General features: G+C 48.0%; 1 protein-coding gene across 1 annotated transcript in view; it reads left to right on the plus strand.

Annotated features, from left to right (window-relative positions):
• The window catches only part of ripk1l (receptor (TNFRSF)-interacting serine-threonine kinase 1, like), a 167,279-nt gene that overhangs the window by 140,403 nt on the left and 6,298 nt on the right, over window positions 1-20,578 (plus strand). Inside the window, exons 7-11 of the mRNA XM_072509980.1 lie at window positions 666-742; window positions 3,569-3,671; window positions 13,135-13,719; window positions 18,320-18,421; window positions 20,392-20,547. Of these exons, the coding sequence (XP_072366081.1) occupies window positions 666-742; window positions 3,569-3,671; window positions 13,135-13,719; window positions 18,320-18,421; window positions 20,392-20,547 (1,023 nt within the window). The remainder of the gene's footprint in view (window positions 1-665; window positions 743-3,568; window positions 3,672-13,134; window positions 13,720-18,319; window positions 18,422-20,391; window positions 20,548-20,578) is intronic.

Genomic DNA, 20,578 nt, shown 5'->3' on the forward strand with positions numbered 1-20,578 from the left:
GTAACTCCCCATAAGTGATCCAAGCATCTTGGAGGTTACTCTCGTTTCCAGGTGGTGGCGTTCCCAGATATCTGCTGCTCTTGGCCTTCTAATTGGTAGTAGTCTTGGGTTTGCTGCCTAAGGAACTTTGGTGAGACCCTCCAGTGCATCTTGTAGATGGTGCACACGGCTGCCACTGTTCATCGGTGGTGGAGGGAGTGAATGTTTGTGTAAGGGGTTGCAATCAAGAATATACATAGAGATCACTTTATGTATTCGGTGAAATAATGATAAAATAAGAGAGGTTTCCCTTGATCTAAAGTGTTCACCATCTGGTTAAATATTAATAGGGCTCCATGTAAGGGCAGCACGGTGGTGCAGTGTTTAGCACGGTTGCCTCACGGCGCCGAGGTCCCAGGTTCGATCCCGCCTCTGGGTCACTGTTCGTGTGGTGTTTGCACGTTCTTCCCGTGTTTGCGTGGGTTTCGCCCCCACAACCCAAAAAGATGTGCAGGGTAGGTGCAGGTCCACGCTAAATTGCCCCTTAATTGGAAAAAATTAATTGGATAATTTTGTAAAAAAAAATAGGGCTCCATGTAAGGGAAGTTCCAGAATAATTAAAAGAATTGAAGCCCTTATCATTCCTTTTATATCTAAACTGTAAATAACAATCTTCTCTCTTTCAGAGTGTGACCAGAAATTCCGACCATTCTATGAAAGGGAGCTGAGAAGATTGATTGACGAAGGTGTGAAAGAATTAAGAGTAAGCATTGTTCCAGAAAGTGACTGATCAAATATTCTGCAATGTGTTTAGAGTGTGAATGTAACGTTCTTTTTAAATTGCAAAAGGTTTTTGGGTGTGACACAGTTGAATAGTTTGTAGTGCACAGCTGAATAGTTAGTAGTACACAGTTGAATAGTTGAACACTCACAAGTAAATCTTTCTGCCTTTTCTCGGTAACCCTTAAAATCTCTTGATCTCAACCTTGAAAATGTTCAAGCACTCCACCGTTACAGCTTCCTGAGGTAAAGAATTCCAAAGATTCGCCGCTCTTTGAGAGCAGAATAATAATAATAATCTTTATTAGTGTCACAAGTAGGCTTACACTAACACCGCAATAAAGTTACTGTGAAAATCCCCTAGTCGCCACATTCCGGCGCCTGTTCGGGTACACTGAGGAAGAATTCGGAATGTCCAAATTACATAACAAGCACTTCATTCGGGACTTGTGGGAGGAAACCGGAGCACCCAGAGGAAACCCACGCAGACACGGGGCGAACGTGCAGACTCCAGACAGACAGTGATCCAAACTGGGAATCGAACCTGGGTTTCTGGTGCGGTGAAGCAACAGTGCTAACAACTGTGCTACCATGCTGACCTTCATGTCATCGCCAAATTTGGCCACAAGTGCACTCAGTTCTTTTCTCCAAATCATTAATATATATTGTGAAGAGTTGCGGTCCCTGCACTGATCCCTGTGGGACTCTCTCTGGTGACTGCCCCCCAACCTGAGAAACAGCATTTTAGTGCTACTCGCTGTTCCCTGTTACCTATGCCAGATCATGCCAGCCAGACGTCTAGTCAGAATTTAGAACTTCTGTTATAAGTATAATTGGTTAATAAAATCAAGTGTTAAAACAATGTTCCTGCTTAAAAATCGCTGGGTCGCTTGGAGCATGTGTTAAGAAAATTGCAGTTGATCCCTTTACAGTTGATGCAAACTCTTAAAAGTGGATTTTCAAACACTCTAAGAACCAACTGCAGAATTCACAGACAGAAGTTACAAATTACTGTAATGCTTCCGGGTCAAAGGCAGTCACGCCATCAAGACTAATTTAACTGGCTACTCATCTAGTTTGAATACACCACGCTCAGTGCCCCCAAGCCCCCCTCACTGAAGCTCATCCTAGTTGCACAATCTCCACGATCAAGGACAAGTACAACAATTTCATACATCAAGAAAGCCCAAGTATCCCCTTCAGGTGACAAACTATCCTGCCTGAGATATGAACTTTATCATTGCCACTACCTCCTTACTTAATACCATTGTAGGACCGCTGCTCCCCAAGGATTGGGAAGCCACTGCCACTTTCTCAGGTCAGACAGCAGGCAATAAATGTAGACGTACCAGCACCTCCCATGTGCCAAGGTCATTTTATTTTAAAATTGCTGTTTCTAGCACCTTCCAGTGTGTTTGCCAAGCTTGCAGATATAAGGGGAATTGTTGTTGTCATTCCTGTTCCCACACCTAGTGTCGCACAAGGCAAAATTTCATCTGCTCCCATAGTGAGGTGTTTCCTGCAGTAGGTCGCTAGTCCGCCTCCAGAGGCTTATAGCTTTAAGTGGGCCCACTCCACAGCAAGTGTTGCTGGACCTGGGTCTCTCCCACTCTTGCCGCCAGCCATTGGCGTGTTTGGAAGGATTTTCACGTTGTTACTCAACCTGTTGGGCCGCGTTATGAACGCACCTTCCTTGGCAACCAAGTCCTGGGGTGGGACTCAAACCCGGAGGTTTAGGGGGAGGGACGCTACCCCACTGGGCAACAAGACGCTCATAAGGGCGAGGACATCTCGGAAAATAACTTGTTGGATGTGAAGTACCTCAGGGTGTCCCATATGAAGCCGAGTTTTAATATAATTGAAATGTGGCACACTTGCAAACACAATGGGAGATGTTTAATGCAATTGTCAAGAATCATTTACAGGCACAGCAAAACTTAGGATGTTCATTAGGAAAGCGAAATAAATGATAAAATCTTGTGCAGCACGGTGGCGCAGTGTGTTAGCCCTGCAGCCTCACGGTGCCGAGGTCCCAGGTTCGAATCCCGGCCCTGGGTCACTGTCCGTGTGGAGTTTGCACATTCTCCCTGTGTTTGCATGGTTTTCACTCCCACAACCCAAAGATGTGCAGGGTAGGTGGATTGGCCACACTAAATTGCCCCTTAATTGGAAAAAATTAATTGGGTACTATGAAATTTAAAAATAAGAAATGATAAAGACTTTACGTCGATAAACCGCCTTTTCATACGGCAGAGAATTGTCGAACTTTTGCAATGTGCTTCATATGGTCAGTTACTGCGTCCCAGGGTAATGACAGTGGTTATGCAGAAGAGCCCGGCGTGACTCTCTCCTCCGAATTGAGGTACTCCGAACCAAGGGTGGATAGCACAATTGCTTCACAGCTCCAGGGTCCCAGGTTCGATTCCGGCTTGGGTCACTGGCTGTGCGGAGTCTGCACATCCTCCCCGTGTCTGCGTGGGTTTCCTCCGGGCGCTCCGGTTTCCTCCCACAGTCCAAAGATGTGCAGGTTAGGTGGATTGGCCATGATAAATTGCCCTTAGTGTCCAAAATTGCCCTTGGTGTTGGGTGGGGTTACTGGGTTATGGGGATAGGGGGGAGGTGTTGACCTTGGGTAGGGTGCTCTTTCCAAGAGCCGGTGCAGACTCGATGGGCCGAATGGCCTCCTTCTGCACTGTAAATTCTATGATAATCTATGATAAGGGCTCTGAACAGAGCAGCTGTATAACCGCGTCCTTTCTCGGACTGGAATTCATACACCCAATATTCCCCCCTGTTTTAACAATTTCAGGCATTGTCCCAGAAGAAACCGACTGCCCCAAGAGAACTAGTGAAAAGGATGCAGTCTTTGCAGGCGGATTGTGATGGCCTAATGCCAGACACCCCTACAAAAGGTAATTCTTGCATTTTGCTCAGTAGTAAATTTGTTTTATTGGAGGGTGAACAAAGCACAAAGCTATTTTTTTCATTTGTCCGTACGATTTCACTTTTGAGGAATTTAACAATGAATTGGAGTTTAATGTGGTCCCTTGTTGGCAACAAAAAAACGACCATTCAGTTCTTAAAGGTCCTCCACTTAATCATGTTTGTTAACATGATCCAAACCAGTTGAGGTCAAACCAAGATACCGAGCTTTTCTTCATATATAGAGAGAGTTTAATGCAATGCAATCTCAAAGTGCCCCTTCCACCCTCCCAGTGTCCCAGCTATCCCCTATGTAGACTCTTTTGAAAAGAACAGTCAAATAAATAAACTAATTGACTAACTGGCAGCCCATTAATGGGTTACTGTTGCAAAAAGACAAAACATTTAAAGGAAACTGAACAAATCAAATTAAAATGTCAATTCCGGGACTGATGATGTTCTCCAGGCCCTGCGGTCACGGAACGATGGACACTCTCTGCTCTTTCTCCAACCAGGGAGGCTTGGGCATGAACATATTGCCCATTTATATCAGCTCCAACTACTTAATTAAACAATGCCCTCCACTCCTGATTCTCTCTCTCTCTCTTCCCCCCCACCCCCTTGTATTTATTGTATTTACATGGCACCTTTCACAACCTCAGGATACCTCAGGGCAGCACGGTAGCATTGTGGATAGCACAATTGCTTCACAGCTCCAGGGTCCCAGGTTCAATTCTGGCTTGAGTCACTGTCTGTGCGGAGTCTGCACATCCTCCCCGTGTGTGCGTGGGTTTCCTCCGGGTGCTCCGGTTTCCTCCCACTGTCCAAAGATGTGCAGGTTAGGTGGATTGGCCATGATAAATTGCTCTTCGTGTCCAAAATTGCCCTTAGTGTTGGGTGGGGTTACTGGGTTATGGGGATGGGGTGGAGGTGTTGACCTTGGGTAGGGTGCTCTTAGAGCCGGTGCAGACTCGATGGGCCGAATGGCCTCCTTCTGCACTGTAAATTCTATGATACCAAAAAAGGCTTTCCAATTCCAATTCTCTTCCCGCATCTAGTGATGCACTAAGGGAGACTACTGTCTGTTGCCGTAGTTAGTAGTTCCTGGAACCGGTCGCTAGTCTGTCGTCAGGGTCTTGTAGCTTGAGGGACGTTACTCCACATCAAGTGTGATTGACCTAGGGGTCTCTCCCGCTCTTACCGCCAGCCATTGGCGTGTTTGGAAGGATTTGCAGGTTCATACTCAACCTGTTTGGTCGCGATATCATAGTATCATAGAATTTATAGTGCAGAAGGAGGCCATTCGGCCCATCGAGTCTGCACCGGCTCTTGGAAAGAGCACCCTACCCAAGGTCAACACTTCCACCCTATCCCCATAACCCAGTAACCCTACCCAACACTAAGGGCAATTTTGAACACCAAGGGCAATTTATCATGGCCAATCCACCTAACCTGCACATCTTTGGACTGTGGGAGGAAACCGGAGCACCCGGAGGAAACCCACGCACACACGAGGACGATGTGCAGACTCCGCACAGTCAGCGACCCAAGCTGGGAATCGAACCTGGGACCCTGGAGCTGTGAAGCAATTGTGCTATCCACAATGCTACCGTGCTGCCCACTGCTACCGTGCTGCGATATGAACGCATCTGCCTTGGCCACCAAGTCCTGGGTTGGGACTCGCACCCAGAGCTTCTGGTTCAGAGGGAGGGACGCTCGATACACACTGCGCCACAAGACCTCGCCAACATTATTTTTTTTACAGCCAATTAAATACTTTTGAATTGTAGTAGACTGTTGCAACAGAGGAAAGCAGGCAGCCAATTTGGTCCAGCAAGTCCCCACACTCCGCAATGTGATAATGGGCAGATATGGATGTTGATTGAAGGATAAATATTGACCAGGACACCAGGGGACTTCCCTCGGCCTTCTTCAAAATAGTGCCATGGGAGCGTTTGTATCCACTTGAGAGAGTAGAGGGGGGCTGGGTTTACCATCTCACCTGAAAGACACACCTTTGACAGTGCAGCACTCTCTCAGTCCTGCACTGAGAGTCCACCTTGACCCTACGTCCTTTTGCCTTTACAGTGGGACTTGAACCCCTGAATGCCTGACTTGGGTGAGAGTGCTGCCAACTGAGCTGTGGTTGATCCTCTCCTTGCCCATTGTCCGGCCACACCTGCATTTTCACCAAAGCTACTGAATAATATTCAGGAGTGGGGACTTTAGGCCAATTTTCCCCATCATGTCGGGAATGCTGGAACCAATAGTAACGCTTCCACTGTTGCTCTGGCTGGGATCAGTAAACTGACTTGGTGACATGAGGGGCTGTCAAATCTTGCAAGCGGACTCTTGTGAGATTTATGATGCTCGGGGTGCCTCTAGATCTTTTTTGGGGGGGGTCTCCCAGGCGATCAGAGGCCCCTGGTGGTTGGGCTCTGGGCAGGGTAGTATCTGGGCACCCTGGCACTGCTGGCCAGCTGGGCAGTGCCAGGGCACCAGGCTGGTGGTGCCATGTTGTCCATGTCAGGGAGAGGGCCCGGGGGTAACCTGCCCTTGTGAGGTGGGAGGATGGCGGGGCTCGAGGTAAGTTGGGATGTTGGGGGAGGGGGTCCAGAGATCGTGGTGGTATTTAAAAATGGCACACCCCCAATCTCTTTGTCAGTGCAGGAAGTGAGGTAAGTGTGGCCTCGGGGCAGGGTGCATCCACTGCAGTGGCCCCCAAAAAAGCAACGTCCCATTTGATAACGGGATCATTCTTCGTGCTCGAGAAACACCCCACTATTCGTGCCAATATTATGTGCTGCTGTTTTCAGTTTAGCTGCTGCTTGCCTTTTGGTCCTTCATCTACTTTCTCAGTAAGATTTGCTTTCTAGCCCAGTTCTACTTTCTGTCCAGCAATGGTGCATTGCTCAATCTCAGTCAAGCTGCATTGTATGTGAAACTTCAGTAGCAGCAGTGGTGATTACACACAACCATGGATCCACTCTTGCAAGTGTGAAAATGGGATCTTGCACACTGGTTGTTAACTTTATTCGTGAGTGGTATTTTAAATATATTGGTTTGCTTAATTGGAATATAGTGGCAGGTTTAGGAAGTAAGTTAAGGTTTTCCCTTTTACTTAAGTGCCATTGTAACTGTTAACTCTACAGCTATTTCTTTGTTGCTAATGTCATTAATTCGATTTTTAAATTAACGTTTGTTTTAACGTAAAAGTTAACTATGGGTAAAGACAGCGAGTGTGAGGAGCTTTTGTTTTCAGATATTGATACTCTAGTTTAATGAGGTGGGACTTGTAAAATGACTCTTTCAGAGGCTAAGAGTTTCCTGTTGTTGAAAGAATAACCCTGAGTGGTTTGCAAAAGGTGATTCAAACAAAAAACTTTAGGAATTAGCGGACCGGTTGCAGTTGAATATACCTGCAGGGACGAGGAAGATAGAGTTGATTAAAGCGATAGCTCAGCATTTAAATTTGGACGGTCCTCACCAGAGATGCTAACAAAATTGGGGGCTCATCCGGGATCCTAGCACAGTCTTTCTTTCTGAATACATTTTTATCGCTGCTGTTGCATTATTTAAACCAGGAGGGTGAGAATTTAAAATGTGCGCCCAAAGGCGATAAAGGCCAGATCTGATCAGTTGCCCGGTTAAAGGTCCTAAGCACCAGGCTACAAAATAAAACAAGTGAATTAGAAGCAAATTCAGTTGTCCTCGTTCGTGAGACCAACTCTGGACTGGGAGATAAATATTCCAGGTTGTAAGCCCTTTCAAAAAGGATAGTGTAGATGGGACTAGAAGGTTGTAATGAGATGTTTATCGATTACATCAGCGAGCAAAACTGATAGATGGGGTTCAATGCAGGAAAAAGAGTTCATCCACTTTGGAACAAAGAAAGATAAATCAGGATATTTTCCAAATGGGAAGAAGCTAGGAACTGTGGAGTACAGTAAATCTTCACTTGCTGTTGATGAACTTTGTGTTGTTTCACTTTAACGCCATGATTAAAGTAGTGTTCGTATATCCATTTAATCAGTTTCACGTTAATGTAATTTGCCAGTGATTTCCGCTTCCATGACCTTCCTGCCCCCCCCTGAGATTTCCTGCAGTGCTTCCACCCTTGCCCTCAGCACCTCTTCCTCTTGCTCCTGCCCTTGTCTCTCCCACGCATGCCGGCTCCCATTCCTGCCTCCCGGTCTCTGTTCTTATCTTAATCCTTGTTTAGCACAGTGGGCTAAACAGCTGGCTTGTAATGTAAATGTAAATCGCTTATTGTCACAAGTAGGCTTCAAATGAAGTTACTGTGAAAAGCCCCTAGTCGCCACATTCCGGCGCCTGTTCGCGGAGGCTGGTACGGGAATTGAACCGTGCAGCTGGCCTGTCTTGATCTGCTTTCAAAGCCAGCGATTTAGCCCTGTGCTAAACCAGCCCCATGCAGAACAAGGTATCAGCGCGGGTTCAATTCCCGTACCGACCTCCCCGAGCAGGTGCCGGAATGTGGCGACTAGGGGCTTTTCACAGTAACTTAATTGAAGCCTACTTGTGACAATAAGCGATTGTTATTAATCCTTGAGGTCTGTCTTTCAGCGGCCCCCTGTTTCTGGCGCCCCCTGTTGTCTTTGCTTCTGAAGCCCTGCGTTCCGTCTAGTGGCAGAGATTGCTAGCGCAGAGCGGGTAGTGCTGGGACTTCAGCTGCTAACTGCTCTGGCCAATGTCTGCCACTAGATGGAGCCTGGTACTTACTGCCTGCTGAGGTGAGTCCAGTTCCAATTCCAGTCCCGCATGGTGGTGCACGGGAGGCAGGTTTCCGTCTTGTTTCCGTAGTTAGTAATTCCCAGAACAGGTCGCTAGCCTGTCACCAGGGACTTGTAGCTTGAGGGGCACCATGCCACTTGGAGCGTGGCAGACCAAGGGTCTCTCCCGCTCTTACCGCCAGACATTGTTGTGTTTGGAAGGATTTTGCAGGGGTTTTTTGGGGAAGGATTTTTCAGGTTTGACCGCATTATGAGTGCACAGTCCTTGACCATTAAATCCTGGGGTGGGATTTAAACCCGGAGCTTCTGGCTCGGAGGTAGGAACGCTTCCCACTGCGCCACAAGAGCTGATGCTGAGGTGCTGTAATCTTTTTTTTTTAAATGTAATAGTATAGCTGTTTTGTATTTATTTTAGATGGGGCAGCACGGTAGCATTGTGGTAGCACAATTGCTTCACAGCTCCAGGGTCCCAGGTTCGATTCCGGCTTGGGTCACTGTCTGTGCGGAGTCTGCACGTCCTCCCCGTGTGTGCGTGGGTTTCCTCCGGGTGCTCCGGTTTCCTCCCACAGTCCAAAGATGTGCAGGTTAGGTGGGTTGGCCATGCTAAATTGCCCTTTGTGTTTCAAAAAAAAAAAAGATTGGGTGGGATTGCTGGGCTACGGGGATGGGGTGGAGGCGTGGGCTTAAGTAGGCTGCTCTTTCCAAGGGCCGGTGCAGTCTCGATGGGCCGAATGGCCTCCTACTGCACTGTAAATTCTATGATTTTTATGATCTATTTTATTTGGCAAGCAGTTTCAGCTAGGAATTCACAGTTCTGCACTGTGAGGTACAGGTCTCGATTTGTATTTTGTTTTTCCCGGGTGTCCAGCTTTCACATCGATTTCTGTGGGAACATATGATGTAGTGAAAATAATTTTGTGGTTTTCAGGGACATCGGCAATCCTTAGATTAGGACTGACTGAGATTTGGGGGCTCAAGTACAAACATCGCGAAAAGCTAGTGGGCAGGTTAAAAAGATACAATATAAGGCCACTAGAATTGTACGTTGCTCTGATTAGACAGTATTTTCAGTAACTGCATGCAGTTCTGGTGGCTGCTCTTCAGGAAGGAGATATTGTCCTTGTTAGGGGTGCCATGTTGTTTCACCAAAACGATACGGAGGGGGGGGGGGGCCTAAACTTTGAAGGCAGGCTGTATAGACCAGGTTTGTGATCCCTTGAATGTAGGATATTAAGGGGTGACCTCGTTGAGGTGTCTAACAGAATCAAAGGAATTCCAAACAAGAGGGCGTAACCTTAAAATTAAGCCAGGCTAATTAGGGTTGACGTCAGAACGCACGTCTTCACAGAAAAGAACAGTAAGAAGTCTTACAACACCAGGTTAAAGTCCAACAGGTTTGTTTCGAATCACTAGCTTTCGGAGCACTGCTCCTTCCTCGAGTGAAGAGGTAGGTTCCAGAAACATATATATATATATAGACAAAGTCAAAAATGCAAGACGATACTTTGAATGCGAGCATTTGCAGGTAATTAAGACTTTACAGATCCAGAGAGAGGGGTAATCCCAGGTTAAAGAGGTGTGAATTGTCTCAAACCAGGACATACTGTCGAAATCCTACCAACTGTCCTGGCTTGAGACAATTCACATCTCTTTAACCTGGAATTACCCCTCTCTCTGGATCTGTAAAGTCTTAATTACCTGCAAATGCTCGCATTCAAAGTATCGTCTTGCATCTTTGGCTTTGTCTATATGTTTCTGGAACCTACCTCTTCATTCACCTGAGGAAGGAGCAGCGCTCCTAAAGCTAGTAATTGGAAACAAACCTGTTGGGCTTTAACCCGGTGTTGTAAAACTTTTACTGTGGTCAAAGCCGGCATCTCCACATCACAGAAACGAATAAGGGGAATCTAGAATTCTCTTCCCTCGGCTATCTGTCAGTTAAAAATACCCAAACTGCGATTGATAGATTTTTCAGTTGACGTTTCAAGGCCACATGGCCCGTCGGAGAGTTCTGAAGAAGTCAGATCGGGCTCGAAACGCTCACTCTGTTTCTACGTTCATGGATGCTGCCAGACCTGCTGGGCTTTCCCAGCACTTTCTGGTTTCATTTCCGATTTCCATCGTCCGCAGCGTTTTTCTTTTATTGGTAGATTTGTGTTGGGCAATGGAGGGTTAAGGCAGATCTCGTGGTGTGGTGGGGAGCGTCGCTGCCTCTGGGTCAGGAGCCTTGGGTTCGACTCCCAATCCAGGAACGTGTTCGGAATGTGGCCACAAGCTGATTGAGTATCAACCTGCAAAATCCTTCCAACGCGCACGCCAGTGGCGGGTGGCACGAGCAGGAGAGATTCACGGTCAGTTGTATTGCACAAGGCAGCAGCAAACCACCGCAGTGCTTTGCTGAGCGTAATCACGGGTCAATCCAAGGGAAGTCCATGGATGCCAACATCCTCTGAGGACATGGTACCCGAGGGAGGAGGAATTGAGGGTTGCGGAACCAGGGTGAGCAGATGGAATAATGATACAGAACAGCCATTATCTAATGGAATGATGCAAAAATGTTGGGGGACTGCAAGATTATCTCCTGTTCCCATGCGATCCGAGTATTCTGATTGTTCCAAGTTTGATACTAAACATGTAAGTTTCCATCTAATTTTTCTCCTCCTCTGGATGTATTTTACTTCACTTTTGGTCGTGCCGATAAACAGTATTGTAATCTCCCACATCTCACCTCTCCTGGTTAATGACCCATTGCTCCCCATGTCACTGGTGAATCAGGATTGCGGCTGGTGAATCAGGATTGCGGCTGGTGAATCAGGATTGCGGCTGGTGAATCAGGATTGCGGCTGGTGAATCAGGATTGCGGCTGGTGAATCAGGATTGCGGCTGGTGAATCAGGATTGCGGCTGGTGAATCAGGATTGCGGCTGGTGAATCAGGATTGCGGCTGGGGAATCAGGATTGCGGCTGGCGAATCAGGATTGCGGCTGGCGAATCAGGATTGCGGCTGGCGAATCAGGATTGCGGCTGGCGAATCAGGATTGCGGCTGGTGAATCAGGATTGCGGCTGGTGAATCAGGATTGCGGCTGGCGAATCAGGATTGCGGCTGGTGAATCAGGATTGCGGCTGGTGAATCAGGATTGCGGCTGGCGAATCAGGATTGCGGCTGGCGAATCAGGATTGCGGCTGGTGAATCAGGATTGCGGCTGGTGAATCGGGATTGCGGCTGGCGAATCGGGATTGCGGCTGGTGAATCAGGGTTGCGGCTGGTGAATCAGGATTGCGGCTGGCGAATCAGGATTGCGGCTGGCGAATCAGGATTGCGGCTGGTGAATCAGGATTGCGGCTGGCGAATCAGGATTGCGGCTGGCGAATCAGGATTGCGGCTGGTGAATCAGGATTGCGGCTGGCGAATCAGGATTGCGGCTGGCGAATCAGGATTGCGGCTGGCGAATCAGGATTGCGGCTGGCGAATCAGGATTGCGGCTGGTGAATCAGGATTGCGGCTGGTGAATCAGGATTGCGGCTGGCGAATCAGGATTGCGGCTGGTGAATCAGGATTGCGGCCGGTGAATCAGGATTGCGGCCGGTGAATCAGGATTGCGGCTGGCGAATCAGGATTGCGGCTGGCGAATCAGGATTGCGGCTGGCGAATCAGGATTGTGGCTAGTGAATCAGGATTGCGGCCGGTGAATCAGGATTGCGGCTGGTGAATCAGGATTGCGGCTAGTGAATCAGGATTGCGGCCGGTGAATCAGGATTGCGGCTGGTGAATCAGGATTGCGGCTGGCGAATCAGGATTGTGGGAGATGTGTCTGATTCCTCATTTCTCTGGAATGGGATTAATTAAGCCTGAATTTTCGCTCCCGGGTTGGGAGAATATCCGGCTCCCTGTGCCCGACTTCAGGAAAAAAAAGTCCCAGGGGCTTCTGATTTTTGTTCCGGGGATTTGCGTGGAGGGTGGGGGGGGAGATTTTATTTCCCTTTTTGTTCTTGGGATGCGGATGTCGCTGGCTGGGCCAGCATTTGTTGCCCATCCCTAATTGCCCTTGAACTGAGTGGCTTGCTGGGCCATTTCAGTGGGGGTGGGGGGTGTAGTTGGGAGTCAATCACAACGCTGTGTGGGTCTGGAGTCACATGTAGGCCAGACCGGGTAAGGAACGGCGGATTTCCTTCCCTGAAGGACATGAGTGAATCAGGTGGGTTTTTACGACAATCGGCAGTGGAGTCATCATTAGATTTAATTCCAGATTTTCTTTTGAAATGGGAGTTTGGCCTGTCAACCCCGGGAACAGTTTAGGGGAGCAACATAGAGGTGGGCGAGCTGGGTGAAAGGCCAGCATTGGTCATCAGGCCCTTTGCCCCAACAGCATCACTGGAATTCTGGAAACCGCAGCAATAGGCCATTAATATGTCCAGAAATGTGGAGCTCCTTACTCCATCATCTCCTTGTGGGATCATTCCTGAGGGATGCCCCAATTGTGTTGCCACCAGTGGTCTTCCGTGGAGATGGAGCTTAATGGAGTCCATCGAGAGGCCATCTCTAACGGTGTAGAGTGTGAAGGTTGCCATTTGACGTGCGAGACATCACTTGGCTCTGTAAATGGATAGGAATTCTGCCCTTTCCACCATAGTTGTGACATATTTCCTTTCTTGTAAAAAAAACAAACTGCAGTTGTAGTAATGGTATATATTTAAATTACAGATGCTCCCAATTCCTTGCACAGCTCCCAAGGAGTGCCTGCCAATGAAAACCCTCTAGAAGCAATGTTCTCCTCCTGTAAGCTCAGTGAGCCTGCTGAACGCGAGCCGGACAGCGGCATTTGGCAGAACTACGACGACGATACACAAGTGAGGAGAAAACTCAATGAGGAACTGAACTACCACCTGACCGGCAGCCGCCTGGACACTTCTGCCCCTCAGAGTAAAATGGAGCAGATCAGGCTGGAGAGAAGCAAGAGAGTTTCCAACGAGCCGGTTTTCCCAAACCGCCTCCATTTCACCCCGTCTCCCCGTCCTCACTTGGACGTACCCACTGCCGAACAATCTGCCGACCTGTATTGTTCCCATGATTCGAACTTCCAGCAGGAGTTTCACAGAATGGGAAACGCAAATTATATGGGCCGCTCAAAACCCGTCAAGGAAGAAACTGGTTGGCAAGGTGCAAGTAAAATAATCCCTACTGGACAAGCGGGGCTGGCCTACAGACCCCCAAGCTTTATTCCTGTTACAGAGACCGGTCACCCACAAACTGGACATCCCAGTAGCTGGACTCCACATCAGCAGCCAGGTAATGTGCTGTTTTATTAATTTCCGTGAGTGATTTTTTAAAAGTCTGTTTATTATTCTATTTTTAACTTGCCTGTTAAATGTCTCCCTCTGGCCAAAGCACTGGACCAATCTGTTATGAAGGCAGCGTTGACATCAATGTGACCGATTGCCCATATTTCGAGGGCCCTGTGCAAAAACCCTCTGCGCTTAAAGCTAATACTGGGAAGAACAGTACGGTGCAAAGGAATCCCTCAAATGTATTCAGGCAGAGGAATCACGAGCACGAGTAGGCCACTCGGCCCTTCGAGGCTACTCTGCCATCCATGCGATCATGGCGCAGCTGATTGCAACCTCGTTCCTTGCCGTACAGCCGCCGCCGCCCCCCCCAAAACCTGTCGCCCCCTTTGCTTGTCGAGAATCCTATCCACATCTGCCTTAAAAAGATTCAAAGACTGTGGCTGGGGTTTTCCAGACTTTCCCGCCAGCGGGATTTCCTGCACCCTCCTCGCTGCAGGGCCCTCGACGGCACAGCAAGCAACGCAAATGGGCGTTGCCTTTGGCAGGACCGGAAGGTCCAGTGAAGCAATGTTACACATACTCGGGTAACGCCAAAAACATGGTGGGTGTGCGAAGACGGTTGTTCAACATCCGAAAGATAAAGGTCTTTTTAAAAAAAAAACCTTGCATTTATAAAGTTTCTTTCATGGTCTCAGGGCATTCCAAAATGCTTTCTAATCAATGAAAGTATTTTAGAAGTGTGCTCGCTGTTATACTGTGGGACGGTTGGCAGCTTTTTTGTCCGTTGCTAGATCTCCACACATCAACGCGATAAAGACCAGATAATCTGTATTTTCAGCGAGGCTTCAGCCCACCTCGGACCCTCAGTCACAACCCAAACTGATTTTAACGTTCCTTCTCGTATTCGGATCCGTGTTCTTTAGGGGGCACTTTTTGACTATTCAAGCCCCATAAGGACTTGTGCATTTACTGTAAACTGACACACGGGGGCACTAGTGAAGGAATACCACCTTGTCTGAGCCACCATCCTGCAGACTAGACTTTAAACTCCTTGTTGGGGTTTGAAGAAAGTTAATTCTTATATTATCCAGGCCGACAATCAATATCAGCAAAAACATTAATTGGTCACGTGTGTCATTTGTGGGATGTTGCTGTGTACAAAGTAACTGCTCCATTTCTTTTTATAACACCAGTCACTGCACTTGCAAAGTCATTGTAGCGAAACTGTTTTCAGGCATTCCCAAGAGGTGTGATGTAGAAGGATTATATGAACACTTGTTTATAACACGTAGAACATAAGAACATAAGAACTAGGAGCAGGAGTAGGCCATCTGGCCCCTCGAGCCTGCTCCGCCATTCAATGAGATCATGGCTGATCTTTTGTGGACTCAGCTCCACTTTCCGGCCCGAACACCATAACCCTTAATCCCTTTATTCTTCAAAAAACTATCTATCTTTATCTTAAAAACATTTAATGAAGGAGCCTCTACTGCTTCACTGGGCAAGGAATTCCATAGATTCACAACCCTTTGGGTGAAGAAGTTCCTCCTAAACTCAGTCCTAAATCTACTTCCCCTTATTTTGAGGCTATGCCCCCTAGTTCTGCTTTCACCCGCCAGTGGAAACAACCTGCCCGCATCTATCCTATCTATTCCCTTCATAATCTTATATGTTTCTATAAGATCCCCCCTCATCCTTCTAAATTCCAACGAGTACAGTCCCAGTATACTCAACCTCTCCTCGTAATCCAACCCCTTCAGCTCTGGGATTAACCTAGTGAATCTCCTCTGCACACCCTCCAGTGCCAGTACGTCCTTTCTCAAGTAAGGAGACCAAAACTGAACACAATACTCCAGGTGTGGCCTCACTAACACCTTATACAATTGCAGCATAACCTCCCTAGTCTTAAACTCCATCCCTCTAGCAATGAAGGACAAAATTCCATTTGCCTTCTTAATCACCTGTTGCACCTGAAAACCAACTTTCTGCGACTCATGCACTAGCACACCCAGATCTCTCTGCACAGCAGCATGTTTTAATTTTTTATCATTTAAATAATAATCCCTTTTGCCGTTATTCTTACCAAAATGGATAACCTCACATTTGTCAACATTGTACTCCATCTGCCAGACCCTAGCCCATTCACTTAGCCTGTCCAAATCCCTCTGCAGACTTCCAGTATCCTCTGCACTTTTTGCTTTACCACTTATCTTGGTGTCGTCTGCAAACTTGGACACATTGCCCTTGGTCCCCAACTCCAAATCATCTATGTAAATTGTGAACAGTTGTGGGCCCAACACTGATCCCTGAGGGACACCACTAGCTACTGATTGCCAACCAGAGAAACACCCATTAATCCCCACTCTTTGCTTTCTATTAATTAACCAATCCTCTATCCATGCTCCTACTTTCCCCTTATGTCCCCATGCCGGCTATGGATGTACATTCCACCTCTTTCTTTTCGGATAACTTTATGAGCATCTTAACACCTGCCAGAAGGTTTGCAGTGTGGAGGCTGCAATGGGCAAAACGGGAGCAAAATGGTTAGCACTGTTGCTTCACAGCGCCAGGTTCGATTCCTGCTTGGGTCACTGTCTGTGCCCGGTCAGCACATTCTCCCCCTGTCTGCGTGGGTTTCCTCCGGGTGCTCCGGTTTCCTCCCACAAAGTCCCGAAAGACGCGCTTGTTGGGTGAATTGGACATTCTGAATTCTCCCTCAGTGTGCCCGAACAGGCGCCGGAATGTGGCGACGAGGGGATTTTCACAGTAACTTCATTGCTGTGTTAATGTAAGCCTACTTGTGACAATAATAAAGATTGTTGTGGTTTCTGCTCCTGCTCCCTCACTGCCAAAACAATTGTCTGTCAATCCAGGCTAAACTAATCCAACAGTATCACTGCTGGCTCCCTGCGCGGCACTCTACATAAAATACATGCTGCTATCTTCTACATCCCAGGCACTTGGGAGTATTGATGCCTCTGATAAGGACTGTACCTGATGGATTGAGCTGGTGCTGGCTTTGTAGAGCTGAGGCTTCCTTCCCATGGAGCAAGTCCCAAATGTGTTATTTTCTTCACAGCGGGCCTCTGTTGATTGATGATTGAGGTTGGGCTTGGCAGGATTTGGAGGCACAAACATTTATCCTGTGCCCATGGGGTAAGCCACCCCTGTGGTACATGTCACCTGTCGATCAGAATTTGGGCTCAGGTACTGGTGTAGAGACCATGGGTTGGATTCTCCACACCCCGACGCCAAGATCACGGCCGGCGGGAGGGCGGAGAATCCATTTCCCCGCCTGGAATCGGGATCGGTGCCGGTCCCCCGATTCTGCGGGCCCCGAAAAGCGGCGTGCTCGGAGAGTACACCGCGCCACCTAGGGGCCATTGCCAGAGGCCTCTCCGCCCCTGACCGGCCGAGGTCCCAATGGCAGGGACCTAATGTGCTCCAGCCGGTCGGGATTCTCGCGTGGCGGCTGTGGACTCAGTCTGCGGCCGCCCTGGTCAGGGGCGGGCCTATTGGAGGGCGGGGTGGCCTTATAGGCAGCTGAGAAATGTTTGTGCGGGTGGACAGGGTCGGGCGCGTGGCTGATCGGGGGGGGGGGTTCGTTTTAGGGTCCAGCTCCGCGGCCCGAGTCTGCCATGGAGCATGGCACAGCGGCTGGAGGCCGCCGCCGCGCGCATGCACGGTCTGCGACCCGGACGTGCGGGGGCCCGAATCTGCAGCAAAAGCTGCTCGATCTAGGCCGGGTCTCTGCTAGCCCTCTGCAGGGCTAGGAATATGTGGCCCTTTCGCACCAGTTTTTCGGGCGTGAAACACTGTTTTGACGCCGGCGTGGGGACATGGTCCCAATAACGGAGAATCCAGCCCTATGGCTGGGATTGTCCAGCCCTGCCATGCAGATGCGGCAAACTAACCAAGGGTCGGTCACCTTTCGGTAGAAGCGGAAAATCCTGGTGGATCCCGTCTCGTCAGACATTATCTTATTGAACGGTGGAGTAGGTTTGAGGGGCTGGGCGGCCCACTCCTTGTCTTATTTCTTCCGTAAGAGGTGGCATAGCTCTGTGGTAGGCTCCTTTTGTGAAGTGGAGGTTTACGAGCTCAATGAAGTCCATCGTCGCACTCACTGGGTGGGATTTTCCACACGCCCCTGTGGCAGAGTCCACCAGCCATTGGCTGTAAGATCCGGCCGCTGTTGACGGGGTTTCCCATTCTATGCACACCCCCCCCCCCCCCCCGCTGCCGGGAAACCGACGGGACTGGAAAATCCCGTTGGCGGGAACGGCCTGAACTTTCCAACCATTGATTCTGTCCAAACTGAGAGTGACCTGGGGCCAGGATCGAACCTAGGACCTCGGCGCCGTGAGGCAGCAGTGCTAACCACAGTGCCGCCCTCCAATTAGTCATTTTAGACATCTGCTGGCTAATTAGCGTGAAAGGCCTGGAACCAAACTTCTTATTTTTCAATTTACCAGTAATATTAACGTCCACTTTGGCGGGCGTTGTTCCTCCGAACAGAAATAATGACATTTTTACAAACTGCCGCTCTTCCAACACCATTTACTTTTTGTTGTTGTCGCTGCCTATTCTTATTGTTTTTCCAGGAAATAAAAATGAATCTGGAAAATATATTGGGAATGTCGTTTGGAATCAACCAAACCAGTTTGTGCCAAGGGAAGCGAACAACTACAGTCATCTTGGTCAAGGTAGGGCTCTGTTCTCGCTGGCGGTCATTAACCATCCTGCCCAGAAGTCACAGTCCACTTCATTGGCGAAATTATTCTTTGTTCTATATTGAATGTGAAAAGCGTTTTGTGGGCTGTAAAATTCGATTCGGATGGTGCTTTTCTCGTGTGATAACGTACAGAGTCATTGCGAAACAAATGATACCTGGGACTGCCAAACAACACGTTCTTGACCGTACAATTAGCCAACCATATCCAAAGGCAGCTAGGCCAAGAGGGAGCTTGCTCTGGTGCCCCTCCGAACCTGACTGAAGAGATGCATTTGCCGTCCCATTTTTCCGACCCAAAGTGGATACTAAATGATCGAAATGGAGGGAAACCTCAAGAGTGCCTCAGTGCAGAGGGATCTGGGTGCCCTCGTGCATAAATCGCAGAAATCCAGCGTGCAGGTACAGCAGGAAATAAGGACGGCCAATGGAACTTTGGCCTTCATAGATAAATGAATAGAATGTTGCTACAAGTGTACAAGGCATTGGTGAGACCACACCTGGAGTATTGTACACTGTTTTGGTCACCTTATGTGAGGAGGGATGTAGTTGCATTGGAGGCAGTTCAGAGGAGGTTCACGAGATTGATTCCAGAGACGAGGGGTTTGTCATATGAAGAGAGATTGAGCAGTTTAGGCCTAGACTCTCTCGAGTTCAGAAGAATGAGAGGATATTTAATTGAGGGATATAAAATGATAAAAGGTATTGACAAAGTAGAGGTAGATTGGATGCTTCTTCTTGTGGGGCAATCTAGACCGAGAGAGGTCATAGTTTTAGGATAAGGGGCGGCAGATTTAAAACAGAGATTAGGAGAAATTACTTCTCACAAAGGGTCGTGAGTCTGTGGAATTTGCCAGCCCAGAGTGCGGTGGATGCCGGGATATTGGGTAAATTTGAGGAGGAGAAGGGTCAAGGAGAACGGGCAGAAAAGTAGAGTTGAGGCCGAGAGAAGATTTCCACGATAGTATTGAATGACGGGAGTGGGCTCGAGGGGCTGAATGGCCTACTCTGATCCTAGTGCTTGTATTTATTGACAGGTCTGGGACTGGGGTTGTAGTGGAATGCCCATGGATCTTCGGGGTTCATATCATTTAATAAAAATAGCACCCAGTTAAACAATTCTTAAAATTCTCATTACTGTTTTCAAATCTTGCCAAGGCCTCGCAACTCCCTATCTCTGTATCCTTCTTCAGCTCGGCAACTACTTGGATACTGTCTTGTTGTGCTCTTGACGTAGCATAAGCTGCTTCCTTGACGTTCACTCTGACAAAGGAAGGTTCAGACTTTGAGATAGCTTCAACACGTTTATTGAACTATTAACAATTCTCCTACTTGGGTTCGACGCTACTGTTAATCCTGCTATAGCTACTCAGACTGACTAACCAGTCTGCTACAATCCACGTGGTGGGAGTGATGTGTTTCAATCAACCCTGTGTTATTACTCACTGAGAGTCTCCACTGGAAAGAGACTGAGCATGTGTGATGTGTCCTTTTATATGGGTTGGTGTAATGCCCTCCTGTGGTAGTGTCACCTCTGTGTGTATCGTGACTGCCCATTGGTCGTGTCCTATCTTACTGACCTATTGGTTGACTGTGTGTCATGTCTCTGGTGCTCCCTCTAGTGTCTAGCTAGGTGTAGTGTATGTACATTAACCCTTTGTGTACTTACAGTGATGTATATCACTTTTTTTAAACCATTATTCTTTCGTGGGGTGTGGATGTCAGCATTCATTCTCCAAGAAAATGACCCGGGGGCAGAAATGTGGCATGAAAATTGACACAATGTGTGCACCGCCATTGGGGGCGAAAAGTATTGTCCAAAGTGTCTTTCTTAACCTAAAGCAACTGCATGAACAAGTTAGTTTCTCACTTAGCCACGTGTTTCTAAGAGGGTTTTATGTTCTTAGCCCTTAAATGATATATATATATATGTTTTTTTTTTAGAGGATACATCAACCATCTGCATGTCTGACGCCAAGGGAGTTCAGATTGGCAACAATAACACTATGAATATTGGAAAACAGGTTTTCAACACGAGAAAACAGAAGAACTCCAAAGTTTCCAGTCAGGTGCTAAAATCTCAGCGCGTGACGATTTTTGGTAAGTCAGAATTTTTAAATGTGCATAAAAG

This window comes from Scyliorhinus torazame, chromosome 6 (assembly GCF_047496885.1).
Source record: "Scyliorhinus torazame isolate Kashiwa2021f chromosome 6, sScyTor2.1, whole genome shotgun sequence".
Lineage (NCBI taxonomy): Eukaryota > Metazoa > Chordata > Chondrichthyes > Carcharhiniformes > Scyliorhinidae > Scyliorhinus > Scyliorhinus torazame.